This window comes from Heptranchias perlo, chromosome 36 (genome assembly GCF_035084215.1).
Source record: "Heptranchias perlo isolate sHepPer1 chromosome 36, sHepPer1.hap1, whole genome shotgun sequence".
In the NCBI taxonomy this organism is placed as follows: Eukaryota; Metazoa; Chordata; class Chondrichthyes; order Hexanchiformes; family Hexanchidae; genus Heptranchias; species Heptranchias perlo.
The window spans coordinates 18551616-18568946 of record NC_090360.1 but is presented as its reverse complement, the minus strand read 5'-3'; the positions used below and the strand labels follow the sequence as shown (position 1 = coordinate 18568946).

General features: G+C 46.4%; 1 protein-coding gene across 1 annotated transcript in view; it reads right to left on the bottom strand.

The window, feature by feature from the left end:
• Nucleotides 1-8047: 8047 nt before the first annotated feature.
• Nucleotides 8048-17331, bottom strand: part of tmem254 (transmembrane protein 254) — a 13202-nt gene continuing 3918 nt past the window's right edge. Inside the window, exons 3-4 of the mRNA XM_067972672.1 lie at nt 16384-16443; nt 8048-11593 (exon numbers count right to left, since the gene is read on the bottom strand). Coding sequence (XP_067828773.1) covers nt 11476-11593; nt 16384-16443 — 178 coding nt within the window. The 3' untranslated portion in view covers nt 8048-11475. The remainder of the gene's footprint in view (nt 11594-16383; nt 16444-17331) is intronic.

Sequence of the window (17331 nt, the reverse complement as noted above, 5' to 3'; positions counted from 1 at the left end):
TGGCCGCTCTCCAGTTTCCCAGCATGCACCCACTCTCATTTCTCGGGCCTCTGCTCCTTCTTCCCCCAACTCCCTCAGGATCCTTGAGGGTATCCCATCAGGTCCTGGCACTTTGTCATCCTTAAGCCTAACTATCTCTTCTAATACTTTAATTTATTGCAATATCCCTCATCTCGCTTATAACTGATTCCGCATTTACCCCCTCCCCAGTAACCTTCCCTTTTGTAAATATTTGGTCGGAAATTAGTGTTTGAAGTTTGGATCCCTGTTTGGCAGTTTGCAGCATAAAAACCATCTCTTGTTCCTGGACTCAGGACTGTCTAAAACCATTTGGGAATGGCCTGCTGCCCTGATCCGACCAGAGTCAACCCTCTCCATGTCAGGAGACGTGGGTAAGGCCGTGATTTCTCTTTAAGATCATGAGTGTGACATACAGCAGCACCACAACAGGTGGTGCTTAAACCAGGCTTCTCTCCTTCCGCTTGCCAGAAAAACTCCTGTTGCAAGCTGATCTTCAGATTCCCAAATCTCCGCAGAATATCAATGGCAAAGCTTTACACACTGCATCTGCCTGCGGAACACCACCCACCCCACCCTTCCAACCCCCCCCCCACCTCCTCCAGGCTGTAACATCACCAGAGATTCAGTCTTTTGTATATAGAAATTCGATGAATAGGAACGTTAACTGGTTTGACCCGTGTTAACTGGTTTCTAAAGTGGCACTGCCTCCATCAGAAAGTGACACCTGGATAGAGTACGAGGCTTTGGACCTCACCAGCCTTCTACATGGCTGAACTGAAGAGGCGATCAAGACAAATAGCATCTAGCCTTGACTTGTGGAGCGTATCGCTGGGAAGCTCTGTTGCCGTCTGTGGCCGTGATTGGCCTGGTAGTCAGCCCCAAATGGCTAGGCCTGGATCCTCGGGCTGGGGCTCTCCTGGAAACTGGCCAATCCAAAATCCCAAGAGATAAAGACACACACTGTCTGACGCTCTGGCTTATGATAGCTATGAAGCCAGGAATCCCTCCCACTCACCCCCACTTCCCCACACCACCGTCCCCTCTCCCCTCCCTATCCCCCTCACCACATACTTCCTTGCTGGCCTACACTCGTTCCCTGTCCATAACACATCAAATTTAAAATCCTCATCCTTGTGTACAGGTCTTTGCCCTAGTTTATCTCTGCAACCTCCTCCAGCCTCCAGTAATCTGACTGCGGCCTCTGTGCATCCCCCTCCCTCATCGATGGTTGATGGTACAGCTTTATGCAGCCTCACCCAACCCACCCCAACTCCCTCCCTAAATCCCACTGTCTCTCCACATCTCCCTCTGCCTTCAAAAGCCTCCTGGGGACTCATCTCTTCACCCAAGCCTTTGGCCACCTCTCCTAATCCTCCCCCTAAGGCTCACTGTCTGTTCCCTTCTTGCTCTGTGAAGTGCCTTGGCACATTTTTTCAATGTTAATCGCTCTTAATAAATGTAAAGTGTTGTTGCCATGGCTACTTGTGCAGGTGTGATGTTTGGGAAGTCATGCATGCATCATCTTGACCTCCGTGACATCACATCCAGACAACATGGCAGCCTCTGATCTCAAGGCAATCTACCAATTTTTCTCTTTGGAGGACTATGATGGCTTCTGGCTCCCCACAGCTCTCTCAAACCTCTGGGTCGGGGGGAATTGTGGTTAGTTATGTTACTTATGTATGGTGCCTCAAAGTCAGGCCAACCTGCCATCATCGTTCACAGGGCTGTTGGTGGACTCCAACATGGGTCCAATTGCGGGTCCAGTCCGATTGTGGGTGCAACTCTTTTCTTTTACTACGACTCGACTCAGTTCCCTTGGACTAGGGAGGAGAACAATAATCAACCAGAGTTCCTGCTCATGATTGCTATTCAATGACCATAACGGAAAGATACATGGATGCCGAGTGAAGGTCGGGCTTGGCTTGGCTGGGATGCCCTGCATGGTTGAATCGGCTGCTGACATGCACCACCAAGGCTCGCTTGTGAAGAATGCCACTTGGCTGGGGCACTGGAGGGCTACGTGCCCTTGTGAGCCCATACCGTAGATTCGAGTCACAACTTAAAGGAGAAAAAGGAGGAAAGGAGGAGTGCTCTACAATAACCTGAGGTGCCCTGTCAGCTGTGGCTCAGTAGTAGCAGTCTGGCCTCTGAGTCAGAAGCTCATGGACTTAAGCACATAACCTAGGCTGACAGTTCAGTGCAGTACTGAGGGCGTGCTGCACTGTTGGAGGTGCCATCATTCGGATGAGATGTTAAACCAAGGCTTTCTCTGCCCTCTCAGATGGATATAGTCCCATGGCACTATTCGAAGAAAAGCAGCAGAGTTCTCATGTTAATATCTATCCCTCAACGAACATCACTAAAACAGCTTGTCTGGTCATTATCTCATTGCTGTTTGTGGGACCTTGCTGTGTGCAAATTGGATGCCGCGTTTCCTACATTACAGTGACTACACTTCAAAAGTATCTCATTGGCTGTAAAGTGCTTTGGGTCGTGAAAGGGCTATATAAATGCAAGTCTGTCTTCCTTTTTGGGCAGAATTTGTATAAAATGTAGAGAATTCTTACTCCATGATTCCTTTCCCCCCAAAGATGATTAATACTGGACTGGCAGGAAGAGATAAACATGAACACTGCAGAGAAACTGGGCCAGAAACAGCCTGAGAGCATCAACATCACCAATCGTCCTTCGCCCACTGTGACCTGTAATGGGGAACGAGTCACAGAAAAGCTTTAATCTGTCTGTCGAAGGGAATTGGTTTCTGACTATTTTCCCTCGGCGGAGGTGGAGGGCCGATGACTTTGATCCATGACTTTTATCGTTTTCTACTAGGCGGCCTTGAGGGTAGATGGGCAGGTGGGATCGAGTCAAAGGCATCGTCCCGTACAGGCAAGCTTAGTAATGGGCAAGCGCAGGTAAACATAACCAATCTCTGGAGTAGAATTGGCCGAACTGACCTTTAATGCAGAGGAAGTCTCCTTACCTACTTCCAGTATTATTTTTGTAATAATGCGAGAGAGGTAAAGATATTCACTCCATCAAACTTGCTTTCTCATTTAAAGGAGTATTACACTGTAATTAGTCATTTAATGGGTAGTTTCTTACATAGAATTTACAGAACAGAAACGGGCCATTCAGTCGATGCTGGTGTTTATGCTCCTCCAGCCCTATTACATCTCACCCTATCAGCACATCCTATTCCTTTCTCCCTCATGCACTTATCTAGCCTCCCCTTAAATGCACCTTTGCTATTTACCTCAACTATTCCTTGTGGTAGTAAGTTCCACATTCTAACCACTCTCTGGGTAAAGAAGTTTCTCCTGAATTCCTCATTGGATTTATTAGTGACTCTCTTATATTTATGACCTCTTGTTTTGGACTCCACACAAGTGAAAACATCTTCTCTACGTCTACCCTATCGAACTTCATATTTTTAAAGACTGTTATTACTCTTCCTGGTAAATGTTTTTTGTCCTCAGCAAGGCAAGGATTGTTGGTGCTGGGGAGTGGGACATTGGTACAGCACCAGGCACTCCCAGATCAGGTAGACCAAAGTTAGAATAAAGCTTCCTGCGCACCTCCGTGGTTATGTGCCTCAGTCCCGCCTTCTGAGCACCCCCTTCTGAAACAGTACAACATTTTCCATCTCCTAGTCAATCATTCTGAGGCCTTTCAGTAAAATTCATTAGTCCTAACTAGGGTGATGGGTGTGTGGGATTTGGGACAGGATGAGGTAAAGGCAGCAGTTTTGGAGGAGCTGAAGTGTACAGATGGTAGACCGTCCAAGAGAGCATTGGAATAGTCAAGTCTGGAGATGATGAATGCATGGAGGAGACTTTCAGCAGTTTATTGTCTCATCCCATCATCCTGGGTTGGATTTGAATAACTGTCCCATAGATATTTACAACACAGAAGGAGGCCATTCGGTCCATTGTGTCTTTGCCGGCTCTTGGCTACAGCAATCCAAAACAAATCCCGTTGCCCCATGCTCTCCCCACAGTCCTGTATCGCCCTCTGCTTGAAATATTAGGCATGATGTGGAGATGCCGGTGATGGACTGGGGTTGACAATTGTAAACAATTTTACAACACCAAGTTATAGTCCAGCAATTTTATTTTAAATTCACAAGCTTTCGGAGGCTTCCTCCTTCCTCAGGTGAACGATGTGAAAAATCGTTCACATCGTTCACCTGACGAAGGAGGAAGCCACCGAAAGCTTGTGAATTTAAAATAAAATTGCTGGACTATAACTTGGTGTTGTAAAATTGTTTACAATTGAAATATTAGGGGCAGTTTTTGGCCCATGCACACTAGGAACTGGATCGAGACTGCTTAAACTCATTTCACACACAATCAGCAGAGAGAGGAGACAACGATTTGCATTTTAGCGTAGAAGAAAACATCCCAAGGCACTTCACAGAGACGTAAGGAAAAAAATGGATGCTGAGCCAAAGAAGGAGACATTAGGAGGGGCAACTAAAAGCTTGGTCGAAGAGGTGAGTTTTAAAGAGGGTCTTAAAGGAGAAGAGGGAGATGGAGAGGCGGAGAGAATTCCAGAGTGTAGGGCCTAAGCAGCTAAAAGCACGGCTGCCAACGGTGGGAAGGGCATGCACAGTGCCAAATTCAGAGGAATGGAATTTTTTTGGGGGGGGGGGGGTAGGAAGACTGTAGGTCTGGATGAGGTTACAGAGATAGGGAGGGGCGAGGCCAAGGAGCAATTTAAACATAAGGATGAGAATTTTAAATTTGAGGCTTTGAGGGAGCCAACGTAGGTCAGCGAGGACAGGGGTGATGGGTGTGCGGGATTTGGGACAGGATGAGGTAAAGGCAGCAGTTTTGGAGGAGCTGAAGTGTACAGATGGTAGAGATGGGAGGCCGTCCAAGAGAGCATTGGAATAGTCGAGTCTGGAGATGATGAATGCATGGAGGAGACTTTCAGCAGTTTATTTTCTCATCCCATCATCCTGGGTTGGATTTGAATGACTGTCCCAAAGATCAAAGGAGAATGGCCAATCCGCGACATCACCCAGTCCCTCCCAGTTTCTTTTTTTGAACTTAGATTTCATCTCTAATGTATTGGTATCTTCACAACACCGACATTCTGGATTCTCAGCCACTTGCAAGATCAGCCTTACTGAACGTATCACAGGTATCCTTCTGAGATGTCCACGTAGGCTTAGAGGGTTGTATAAACGCAGAACCAGGGGTGGTCACAGGTGCAGACAAAACACCTCAAGTGTTGTTGGACCTGCATTTGTTGGCCCTTCAGGAACTCGGCTTCCTCTTCTGAGTCCTGTCGGAAGCTCTGAAGGAATTCCAATCCCCGCCACGTTGTGTGGTGCAACTGTATTTAAACAGCAGCAGCAACCAAGAATTATGATGGAAAGTACAGGCTGTGTAAAAAAAAAAATCCAACAAAGGAAAAATTGCTGCACCATCCAGAAAAACCAAGCAATGCACGGAGCAAAGTTTAAAGTGTCAGCTGTGGTTCAGTTGGTCGCACTTTCTTTCCTCTGAGTCAGAAGGTGGTGGGCTCGAGCCCCACTCCAGAGACTTGAACATATAATCTAGGCTGACACTCCAGTGCAGTACTGAGGGGGTGCTGCACTGTCAGAGGTGCTGTCTTTTGGATGAGACGTTAAACCGAGGCCCCATCTGCCCTCTCAGGTGGACGTAAATGATCCCATGGCACTATTTCAAAGAAGGGTTCTTCCCAGTGTCCTGGCCAATATTTATCCCTCAACCAACATCACTAAAATAGATTATCTGGTCATTATCACATTGCTGGCTGTGAGACCTTCCTGTGCACAAATTGGCTGCCGTGTTTCCTATATTACAACAGTGACTACACTTCAAAAGTACTTCATTGGCTGTAACGCGCTTTGGGACATCCTGAGGCTGTGAATATACCCAGTATTTGTGCTTGAAATGCGTTGTAACCTGCTGTCAGTTGAAGTCACTTCTTTTCTTTTTAATATTTCCCAATTCCTTTCTGACCCACACACCAAGGTGCCCAACAGACCAGCTCTCACTCCCTAGCGACGGACGGTGAAGTGATACAGCTTCCAACTTTCTCAGTACGATAATAGTCAAAGATATTCTTCGTCTCAAAGAACTGATTCTCCTGGTTAGATTTTCAGAAGACCTCTGTGATCTCATTGGCATGTTAGGGTTGGAGTTACAGCTGCACTTTGTGGATGTGTGTTTCTAACCGTTGTGTGTATCAGCATTTCACCACATACGTACACTATAAATAGCAGGGAGCTTCGACAACTGTGTCCAGGCAACTGTTCAACAGCTGCAGATTAGACCCCCTCCCTCAGGGAGCATAAAACACATCAATTGTTAAAGGTCCCATCCCTAAAGCTCAGCCAGTAATTGGCCAAGTTCACACATGCATCCTGCTAAACTGGGACAGCCACGCAGCAGTTGAGGTGTCTATTAAGTGTCAGCTTGGCTCACTCTTACCTGAGACATAATGTTGTGGGTTCAGGTCCCACTCAAGAAGTCGAGCGCACAATCAAGGCTGACACTCCACTGCGGCACTGAGGGAGTGCTGCACTGTCGAAAGTGCCATCTTTTGGATCAGATATTAAAAGGAGGTCCTGACTACCTCTTAAGGTGGATTTCAAGGATCCCACGATACTGCAGTCCCCATCGGTTATAGCAGGGCGGGTTGGTGTTAACACGATTTGCCCGTTATAAGCATTGGATAGTAAAGCAGTGAAGTGTGAAATGAATTTAAAATAAAATAAAATGAATTTAAAATAAAATAAAATTGCTGGACTATAACTTGGTGTTGTAAAATTGTTTACAATTGTTCAATGAAGACAGCGCAGTAGCCAGTTTAGTCTCCAGCTCTACCTTGTTCGTGTAGGAGTCATAAATATCATAAAGAGGAGAGGGGCACAGCACTTTGACAGATGATGGGGGAAAAAGACCATCGGGCCAGAATTTGCTGAAAAAATAACAGTGTGTGAATGACACAAGCCGTTATTAATGTGCAAATCGGGCAGCAACCCAAGGTGAGGAAGAGATTCCCCGTGAATTGCGAATCGCCACAAGTTGCTGGACGATTTGCGCTGCTCCACCGTTAGCCTCACGAGAACGGCATCGCGCCCTCAACATCCCCGTGAGTTTCATGACGTTGCTGCATTTGCGCATTAATTACCCAGTAAACTCACCACAGAAAGTTAAATTTAGTCATTAACAGCGCAAGGACCTTTTAACGATGTGATAATTGTTAATGATTGACAATCAATCTCTCTGGCCTAGAAAGTAAACAATCAAAAGTGTGGAGTCTCATTCCTTCAGGTAGTGAATTGTTGTTGGAGATTTTAAAAACATCAAATTTAAAATTTGTTTTTTCTTACTTTTCCTTTCTGCCTCTTTATCCAATCTTTCTTTCCCTCTATTTCTCTTTCTGTGCTGAATTTGACTTTAACTCACCCTCCTCCTAAGTCCTTCCTCGGTTTTTTCCCTCAATCCTTAAATCGCGTTGGTTAAGGAGATAGACTGCTGGTCCTGTCGTTCACTAAGGTCCCCGATGCCCCGTTGCCAGCTCGCACTTCCAGCAACTTACAGGGCAAAACATAATTGAGCTGAAGGGTGTAGGAAAAAAGTCTAAGGGGACTGGGCCAGCCCAATTAAATCCTGCAGCCCGAGTGACGGCCAGTAAACATATATAATCCTGATGTGGAGATGCCGGTGATGGACTGGGGTTGACAATTGTAAACAATTTTACAACACCAAGTTATAGTCCAGCAATTTTATTTTAAATTCACAAGCTTTCGGAGACTTCCTCCTTCCTCAGGTAAACATTTACCTGAGGAAGGAGGAAGTCTCCGAAAGCTTGTGAATTTAAAATAAAATTGCTGGACTATAACTTGGTGTTGTAAAATTGTTTACAATATATAATCCTGTCACTCAACCGCTGTTTCACCGCACTCTACGATACAAACAATGGCACTGCAGTACCAAGGCACTCAGCTCCTCAGGTAAATAGATAACAGTACAAACTGAAGGACATTTAACATACACTTTAATTTGCCTGAAACAAGCGGTAAGTAGAGAGGATGAAATAATTAAGGTAATCGCACTTTAACAAGGTGAAAAAAGCTTATCGAATTGCCCGAAATAGCGGCGCATTTAATACATGATAAAACGGCGCCTTTGTAATTAACTTCTATGGTGACGGAAAACGATTATGGTTAATTGTGCGGTACAGACGGTTGCCTGCCATAACCGTGGGCCGTATAGGTGGTGGAGTCTATTTGAAGAGGAGCAGAGAGTTATCCTGACTGCTATTCCTCCCTTAACCAACACCACCAAAAAACAGATTAACTGGTCCTCCACCTCATTTGTGAGATCCTGCTCGGGTGCCGTGTTTGCCTACATAAGTCTAATCTTTCGTCTTTAGTAAGTCACCACGGTGAGATTTTGAATTGAAGAATTTAGAATTCTAAATCAAAAAGATTTAATAATTACAAAACCTACTTTGAGAGAAATAAACCATTGCAGACTTGTACGGAAGCAAAAGTAGTACAGAAATCACATCAATAACAAGAACAAAGGTGAACATCTTTTAAGGGAACATTGGAGAAATGTTTGAAGCAGAGGAAGATACAGAGCTTCAGAGAGAGTGCGAGAGAATTATTCCAGTAAAGACACGATGGGTTGAATGGCCTCCTTCCATGCTGTAAGATTTCATAATTCTATGACTTACTGGAAAGTCTGGCGAACAGCTAACAACTTCATGCATGTTTTATATCTCTAAATCCAGGTGTACAACAAGCAGTCATGGGCACAAAGTGGCAATTTTAGACCCGTGTACACACTATTTCATAGAAGGTAAAGGACCCAGTTTTTTTCCCCCCCCCCCTTAAATTCCTCAGCCACATTTCACTTATTTCAATAATGCAATCCAGGTAAAAATCAACAGTTAAAAATCAAAAGGTGCATTTTGAGGGTGGAAAGATCCACCTGATTTCCCTTTCCACTGAAGTCAACGTGAAGGAAAATCAGGCAAGGTGTATAATAGTCGGCCCATCTATTACCACCAGTTTTGGGTTGAATTTCACCCCCCCCTCCAACGCAGAGAACTCCCTGCTCATCTTCGAACAGGGCCTTTACAGGTTACTCAATAGACAACACTTCTGGCAATGTAGCACTCCTTCAGTATTGCATCCTCTAAGTACTGCACCAGAGTGTCAGCCTAATTGAGGTAATCGAGTCCTAGACGTTCAACCCTGAACCTACTAACTCATACAACACCAGCCTAGAAAACCAGCACAAAAGTCCAAAAAAAAAGACGATACAGCTTCAAAAAGGCCGACAACTCCAAAGCAGCCCTGCAAATAGTCCCTATGATACAAGGCGGCACGGACTTAGACTGAAAGTGCAGTGGGATACAAGAATGTCGCAACATAAGCTGCAGGTATATCCGACATTCAAACTTTTTAAAAAAGGGAAAAAGAAAACTAAAGCACACAAAAATGCAGTTTGCTGCAGTGGTGAATTTATGAAGTGGTGAAGGGGCCTCCAGTCCACGATTTTTGTTAACCAAAGGTATTAAGGGATATGGAGCTAAGGCGGGTATATGGATTTAGATCACAGATCAGCCATGATGTCATTGAATGGCAGAACAGGCTCGAGGGGCTAAATGGCCTACTCCTGTTCCTGTGACGGAGAGCCGATGGGAGGAAAGTTATTCCCGATAGGGATCTGGAAGCATGCCCCCCCCGCAGGACGATCTAATTCTGGACACTTTATTTGCTGCACTTCCTGGTATTTTGGGAGCTGTTTTAATTCTTCCTTTCAAACCAAAAATGGTTTCTACAGTCAGGGCCACTGATATTTTAAATATGAAGATAAACTTAGTTGTATTGACTTCAATTTAACAGCCCCCCTGTTAAAATAACGGATGGAGCAGTGTTAAATAAACACATTGAACAGTCATGCACTATTTCCAGTAACAGTACTTTCTAGCCTATGTTGCTCTTTTGAACCCATCCAAAGGTTTATTTTCTTGTATTGGAAATAAAAATCAATCATTTATAAAACACTAAAGAGCACAAAAATGTAAGGACAGGCGCCAGGAGCTGAATTTTGACTTGACTGAATGCTTCCAGTCCAGAGTTTACATTAATGATTATTAATGTCACTCCTCATATTTCCCCATGCACTGACACGATTGGTGTGGACTCTCTCCCAGTTTCTGCACAGTAACAAAGGACGCCCACCATACATGCATAAACTAACTAAAAACAGCTTTCAAAGTGACTAAAGATAACCAGGCACAGCAACTTAGAGAGGATCAACGTACTAAGTAAAATCTTAAATATAGGAATCAGTCTAATGGTTTTCAAATGAAGAGAAACTCATCGGTAGTTCAATCCCACTCCCTGTTGTGTTTCCAAACCATGGCAATTCCACAAGTGCAATGACAGGAATGCTGAAATAAAACCATTAATGGATTCTCACCATGGAACATCCCCCTCAACTAGTTTTGGGGAAAATAAATCTTCACATAAGACATCGGCTGAGCATGTCCCAGAACAATGCCTTTTAAAAAAAAAACTTTGTTTTCCTCAAAGAGCTGCAACTTATCAGTTTGTTATATATAACTTCTTTGAAGTCAAATGCTAAATAGACATGCTCCACAACAGTGACTCTCAGAAACCATCAACTCGTCTTAAAACATTTCCACCTCAAATTTGTGTACAACCAACAGTTGAAGAAAGTAACATCTAATTGATTGGTTCTAATAATTTCTCAGTCCCACTTCCCAACTGATCAGAGTGGTTCATATTAATAACCAATCCCAGTGCGGGAAGGGGGGGGGAAGAAAAAAAAACTAATCTCTCTTCTGAAATGCTGTTGTCAGTTTAAAAAGCTGACTGTTGTCATGTGTGTGCATGGGCCTGGCATGGGGGTACACTTGACAGATAGGGTTGGAGGGTGTCCTCTGTGCAACAGCGACAGAAACAAAAGCTGTAACGAGCCCAATGAAGACAAGCCATATTCTGCAAGACCACAGTAGACAGATTTATTTGAGTTTGGATGCCACTAATAGATGATTCCTCCTCAAAAAAGGTAGCCTTGGTTTTCCCCATTGTTGCATAAACTTGGCTTGTATTCCCTAGGGTTTATAAGGTTGAGAGGTGATCTGATTGAGATGTTTAAAATGATAAAGGGATTTGATGCAGAGAAACTATTTCCTCTGGTGTGGGGAAGGGGGAAAACGAGGGGACATAATCTTAAAATAAGCCTTCATAATTGATCGTCCAGCTAATGAGATCATACTCTCAGAAATCACTGTTTCAAAGCCGTGCTTTCCATGATTTTGCTAGTGGGCTTTTTAATTCCTTAAAAAAAAGACGAACTTCGAGCTCAACGCTGAAATGGTTCCTTTTTAAGACGAGGCATGTGCCTCTGTTGTGGTGTACACTCTTCACTTTCTCTTCTGTTCTGGTTCGTAGGACAACAGGTGTCGGAGGGAGGTGATTCCAAACAAAAACGTCTGGAACGCCCACTTGAGTTGGACACTTCTGCTCGTGATCCCTTTGTCACTGAGTGGGTTAAGAGAGAAAAGGCAAGGTTAGTGTAGATCAAAGCATGGACAGGACAGGACTACACCCCCCACTAATGAGACTCAGCCTAGATGATCTCCGTTGGCATTGCTCACAGTGGGTCCCAGCTCACACTGTTATAAGGGGGTTGCTAGAGTACTTTGACTGAAAGGATTTGGATAGAAGTTTGTAAGGGATCTCCGCAGAGACAATATTTTGTGATTGACTGCTGTAAATTAAAGTGTTTTCCTTACCCACTGCAGATAGACAAATAAATCTGTTCACCTCAGTTAAAGAAATAAACACGCAGGTTTTATAAGGGAAGAAGTCGTCCTTTACTTAGGGTATCACATGGGCTCACTCTCCCATCTGTTTAGGGTGCATTTTGTTTATATAGTGAGGGTCGAGAAATTAAAACTTAAGATTAAACTAATATGAACTTTTCTTTCTTTACCAAATACCGCTGCAACAGAACTTAGCATTACTAAAAGATGCTGCATAAATATACATTTTGGGCTGAGGCCTAAAACAGGCCTGTCCCACCTTCATCTATGGGGCTCCTCTACTGCCTTTAAATTGCCCCTCTGCAGCAACTTCCCTTGTTGGCAGTGGTGGTCTCCCACTTGCTGGCAGGGAGCCTGGCCTCCGATCAGCTGTGACTCAGTGGTAGCACTCTCCCCAGTCAGATGATCGTGGGCTCAAGCCCCACACTGGGGACCCGAGCACAAAAATCCAAGCTGACACCTCAGTGGAGTGCTGCGCTGTGGGAGGAGCTGTCTTTCAGATGAGACGTTAAACTGAAGCCCAGTCTGCCTTTCAGGTGGACATAAAAGATTCCACTACACTATTTGAAGAGCTGCGGAGTTCTCCTCAGTGTCCTGGCCAATATTTATCCCTCAATCAACCTCACTAAAACAGATTAAGTGGTCATTTATCACATTGCTGTTTGTGGGAAATGCAGCAAATTAGCTGCTGCATTTCCTACAATACAACAGTGATGACACTTCACAAACTTCATTGGTTGTGAGATGTTACGAGGGTGTGAAAGACGCTCTATAAAAATACAGATTCTTTCTTTCTTTAGACAAGGAGCTGGGGGACAGCTCACATTGTAACACCGACCATTATGTGCTACTGTAACCCCACTGATCAAACTATGCTCATCTCCATTGTGGGATTCTTATCAGGAGGCAGATTGCAAGCATTTGTGGCCTGGTTTGAAATATCATCTTTATCAAGCACTATGCATAGCATTGCCAAAAACCAGAGCAGTAATCTCCGTAATGATAACGTCTTTAAATATTTACTTTATCACTGTTTACACTGGGAGCACTGCCATCGAAATATAATCCAGCAATGAAACATTTCTCTTTCTGCTCTCTCCACAGACTGATACTTGAGAGCCAGGGCTCTTTGGGAGAGTAATTCAACCATAACGTTCAGCAAAGAGTTCTCTTCTCTTGAAAGAGACTTCTGGCTAGAAGTTAACCTATGCATTATATTCATCCCATGGGCAGAGTGGGCCACAACCTGCATTTGCCAACAGGCTAGATGTCATTCTCGGTGGGATTGGTAGATGTTAGAGCTCTGTCCTCAGCTCAGCTGAATCCCCTTGAATGGAAAACTTTAACTGGCTCATACATCAAGCTCACTGCCTTGGGGCAGGACCACACTAGTCAGGCCAAGCAGGAGCACAGTCCCTCCCTCCCTCTCCTCTAGGGGGCGGAAGCGGGAATTTCCATGAAGAAATATGGGATTATAGGAGAAACAAGAATGTTCCTCATGTTAGAACTTCAGGTGAAATAGAGAATAAGGATATTTTTGTATAGAACAAAACACCTTAGACACTAACACTGTGTGCAGTGATTAAATCAGGGCTGCGGTTACACTGAACCCCATCAGTACACAGTGTTACATGGGGCTCTAGATACATTATAGTTCAAACATTGCTTTATGGGGGATCCACAAACAAGATAATGACCAGATAATCTGCTTTAGGTGTTGGTTAAGGGAAAAATATTGGTCAGGTTCCCTGCTCTTCTTCGAAATAGTGCTATAGGATCTTTTACATCCCGAGGGGGCAGGTGGGACCTCGGTTAAACGTCTCATCCGAAAGATGGCACCTCCGACAGTGCAGCACTCCCTCAGTAATGCACAGGGAGCGTCAGCCTAGATTTTGTGCACAAGTCTCTAGAGTGGGGCTTGAACCCACAACCTTCTGACTCGGGGCAAGAACATTTGGGTTTTCAAAGACAATCTGGCAGCTTTTCACAGTCATTTTTCTGGCGCCAACCCACAAATTACCAGATTTATTAAATTCAAATTTCACAGCTAGCCACGGTGGGATTTGAACTCAAGGCCTATGGGTTGCTAATCCAGTACCGTAATAATCATCAAAAAATTCAGTCCATCGATCAGCGCCTGTTACAGTGCCCAGCTCACACCAGTGAATATGTCACAAGGTAAGGTTATAATTTTTTAAAAAGATTTTTAAAAATCTCATTTGTAAATCATCAACAAGAGAAAACTTGGGAAAAGTGCTCTGTCCCATCCCCAAAATTACCAAAGGGAAAGGCCCAGAAATCCTGTTAATCCTATCTCACAGCACCATCTGCAGGTTGAATGCGCAGCACATCGATAGACAGTGTTAGACAATCCTCTCCTGGCCGGCCTCCTACCTCGTATCCTCCGTAAACTTGGACTCATCCAAAACTCTGCTCCCCATATCCTAACTCGCACCAAGTCCCCTCCACTCATCATCCCTGCGCTGGCTGACCTACATTGTCTGGCAGCGCCTCAATTTTAAAATTCTAATCCTCATGTCCAAATCCCTCCATGGCCTCCCCCCTCCCTATCCCTATGTAACCTCCTCCAGCCCTACAACCCTCCGAGATCTCTGCGCCCCTCCAGTTCTGGCCTCTTGCGCATCCCCGATTTTCTTCGCCCCACCATTGGCGGCCGCGCCTTCTGCTGCCTAGGCCTTAAACTCTGGAATTCCCTCCCTAAACCTCTCCGCCTCTTTCTCCTTCTTTAAGTCGCTCCTTAAAACCTAGCTTTATGACCAAGCTTTTGGTCACCTGTCCTAATATCTCTATGTGGCTCGGTGTCAAATTTTATCTGATAACGCTCCTGTGAAGCGCCTTGGGACGTTTTTACTAAGTTAAAGGCGCTAAATAAATTATTGTTGGATGTTAGTCATGCACGACTCCCAGGAGAGGTTCACTTGCTTCAAACCAACAATCGTGCTGGAATGCGAGAGAGTTTTTAAAATGAGGTCAGTGGCAGGCAAGAGATGGATTATTCCTGATTTGATATCTATTTTAATTTCCCTGCATCACATTACAGAGCAACACTACCTTCTCATTCTTTTGTGAAACAAAATCTGTGGCTCTACGATTTGAGAAGAACGAACGAACTTGCATTTATATAGCGTCTTTCACAACCTCAGGATGTCCCAATGCGCTTCAGAGTTGCTTGTACATGCTTTCTGCTGACCGTGTTCTAACGGGTATTACTGCCGTTCAGCAACAGATCCAGCTGTCCCATCCCCTCTTACCCCCCCCATCTCCCCTCTTTCCCCCCCCCCCCCATCTCCCCTCTTTCCCCCCCCCCCCCATCTCCCCTCTTTCCCCCCCCCCCCCCCATCTCCCCTCTTTCCCCCCCCCCCCCATCTCCCCTCTTTCCCCCCCCCCCCATCTCCCCTCTTTCCCCCCCCCCCCCATCTCCCCTCTTTCCCCCCCCCCCCCATCTCCCCTCTTTCCCCCCCCCCCCCATCTCCCCTCTTTCCCCCCCCCCCCATCTCCCCTCTTTCCCCCCCCCCCCATCTCCCCTCTTTCCCCCCCCCCCCCATCTCCCCTCTTTCCCCCCCCCCCCCCATCTCCCCTCTTTCCCCCCCCCCCCATCTCCCCTCTTTCCCCCCCCCCCCCCATCTCCCCTCTTTCCCCCCCCCCCCCATCTCCCCTCTTTCCCCCCCCCCCCATCTCCCCTCTTTCCCCCCCCCCCCCATCTCCCCTCTTTCCCCCCCCCCCCCCATCTCCCCTCTTTCCCCCCCCCCCCCATCTCCCCTCTTTCCCCCCCCCCCCATCTCCCCTCTTTCCCCCCACCCCCCATCTCCCCTCTTTCCCCCCACCCCCATCTCCCCTCTTTCCCCCCCCCCCCATCTCCCCTCTTTCCCCCCCCCCCCCCCCATCTCCCCTCTTTCCCCCCCCCCCCCATCTCCCCTCTTTCCCCCCCCCCCCCCATCTCCCCTCTTTCCCCCCCCCCCCATCTCCCCTCTTTCCCCCCCCCCCCCAATCACCCCTCTTACCCCCCCCCCCCCCCCAATCACCCCTCTTACCCCCCCCATCCGTTCATCAAGATGCCACACGAAAAGCAAAGGGCCCTTGGGACCTCTGTCCAAATACAGCCCAGGAAGCGGAACAAGGGTCTCCTCTGGCAGAAGGTTCCCATGTGAAACAGGTTTGCCCGTCCACGGCACAAAACGGTCCCTAATACACTGATTGACAATCTCGTATGGAAGGGTTGCAGGATGGCCGGTGTAGGAGATGGAAAAATTACACCCTGGGGCAATAAGGGAGGATGCACTTCAGAGGCAGGGGCTGAGGTAGAGTGGGACAGACTGGAGACAGCTTTACTCTGCATCTAACGGTCTTATACTTGAGCTGGGATTGCTGGCTGCTGATATTTTGCGTCCAAAATGGAAAACATTCCATGCTACAGTGTTTATCCCTGAGCTCCACAAGGACCAAATTCACACGCGGGGTTAACCTGTAGATATAGAGCAGCCTCACCTGCAGAGTTTGACGCTGTACAGAGCCTCAAAAAGATGGAGAGCCCAGGCCAACCAGTAACTGCAAAAGAGAGTGAGAAAAATAAATGAATATACTAACTTTATCTGAATGGTGTCTCTGAAACGGCAACAACACGATGCAACTAGACGCAGCTCAGTGCTTTCATCCGCACTCTCTTTCCTCATGAAAAGACACAATCCCACAGCCAGCAGATAGTCCACTCGTGTGGCTGAACTACGGACCGACTGAGGGATAGTGCAACTCGCTCAATTTTTTTCAATCTGGCCTTAAGTTAAAGATGCCGATTTGAGGCTAATCATCCACTCCCTCTCCCACCGGTGCAACGTGGCTGCAGTGTGGACTATGTACAGGGTGCAGTGCAGCAACTCGCCAAGGCTTCTTCAGCAGAACCTCCCAAACCCACGACCTCCGCCACCTAGAAGGACAAGGGCAGCAGGTGCATGGGAACAGTATCCCCTCCAAGTTCCACACCATCCTGACTTGGACATATATCACCATTCCTTCATCGTCGCTGGGTCAAAATACCCACCAGTACCTTCAACACATGGACTGGCAGCGGTTCAAGGCGGCGGCTCACCACCACCTTCTCAAAAGGTAACTAGGGATGAGCAATAAATGCCAGCCTTGCCAGCAATGCCCACATCCCAAGAACAAATTTAAAAAGTGACAGCTCGCGAGCAGTAGAACTCTCCCACTGAGGGACAGCATGGCCTTCACACCGCTCTCGGGGAGGGGGGGGGGGGGGTCACATGACCATGTCTCCAGGTGATATCGACACGATCCAATGTCCTTAAAGGGACATCAATCCTTGGAATTTTCCCCTGCACAGCATGGTACCAGCTAGGCAAGTTCCTGGTGTGTGGGGAGGATTCCAGGAATAAGGAAAAAAGGGCATATACCACAGGAGTGTTCACGTTCTTGCATTCA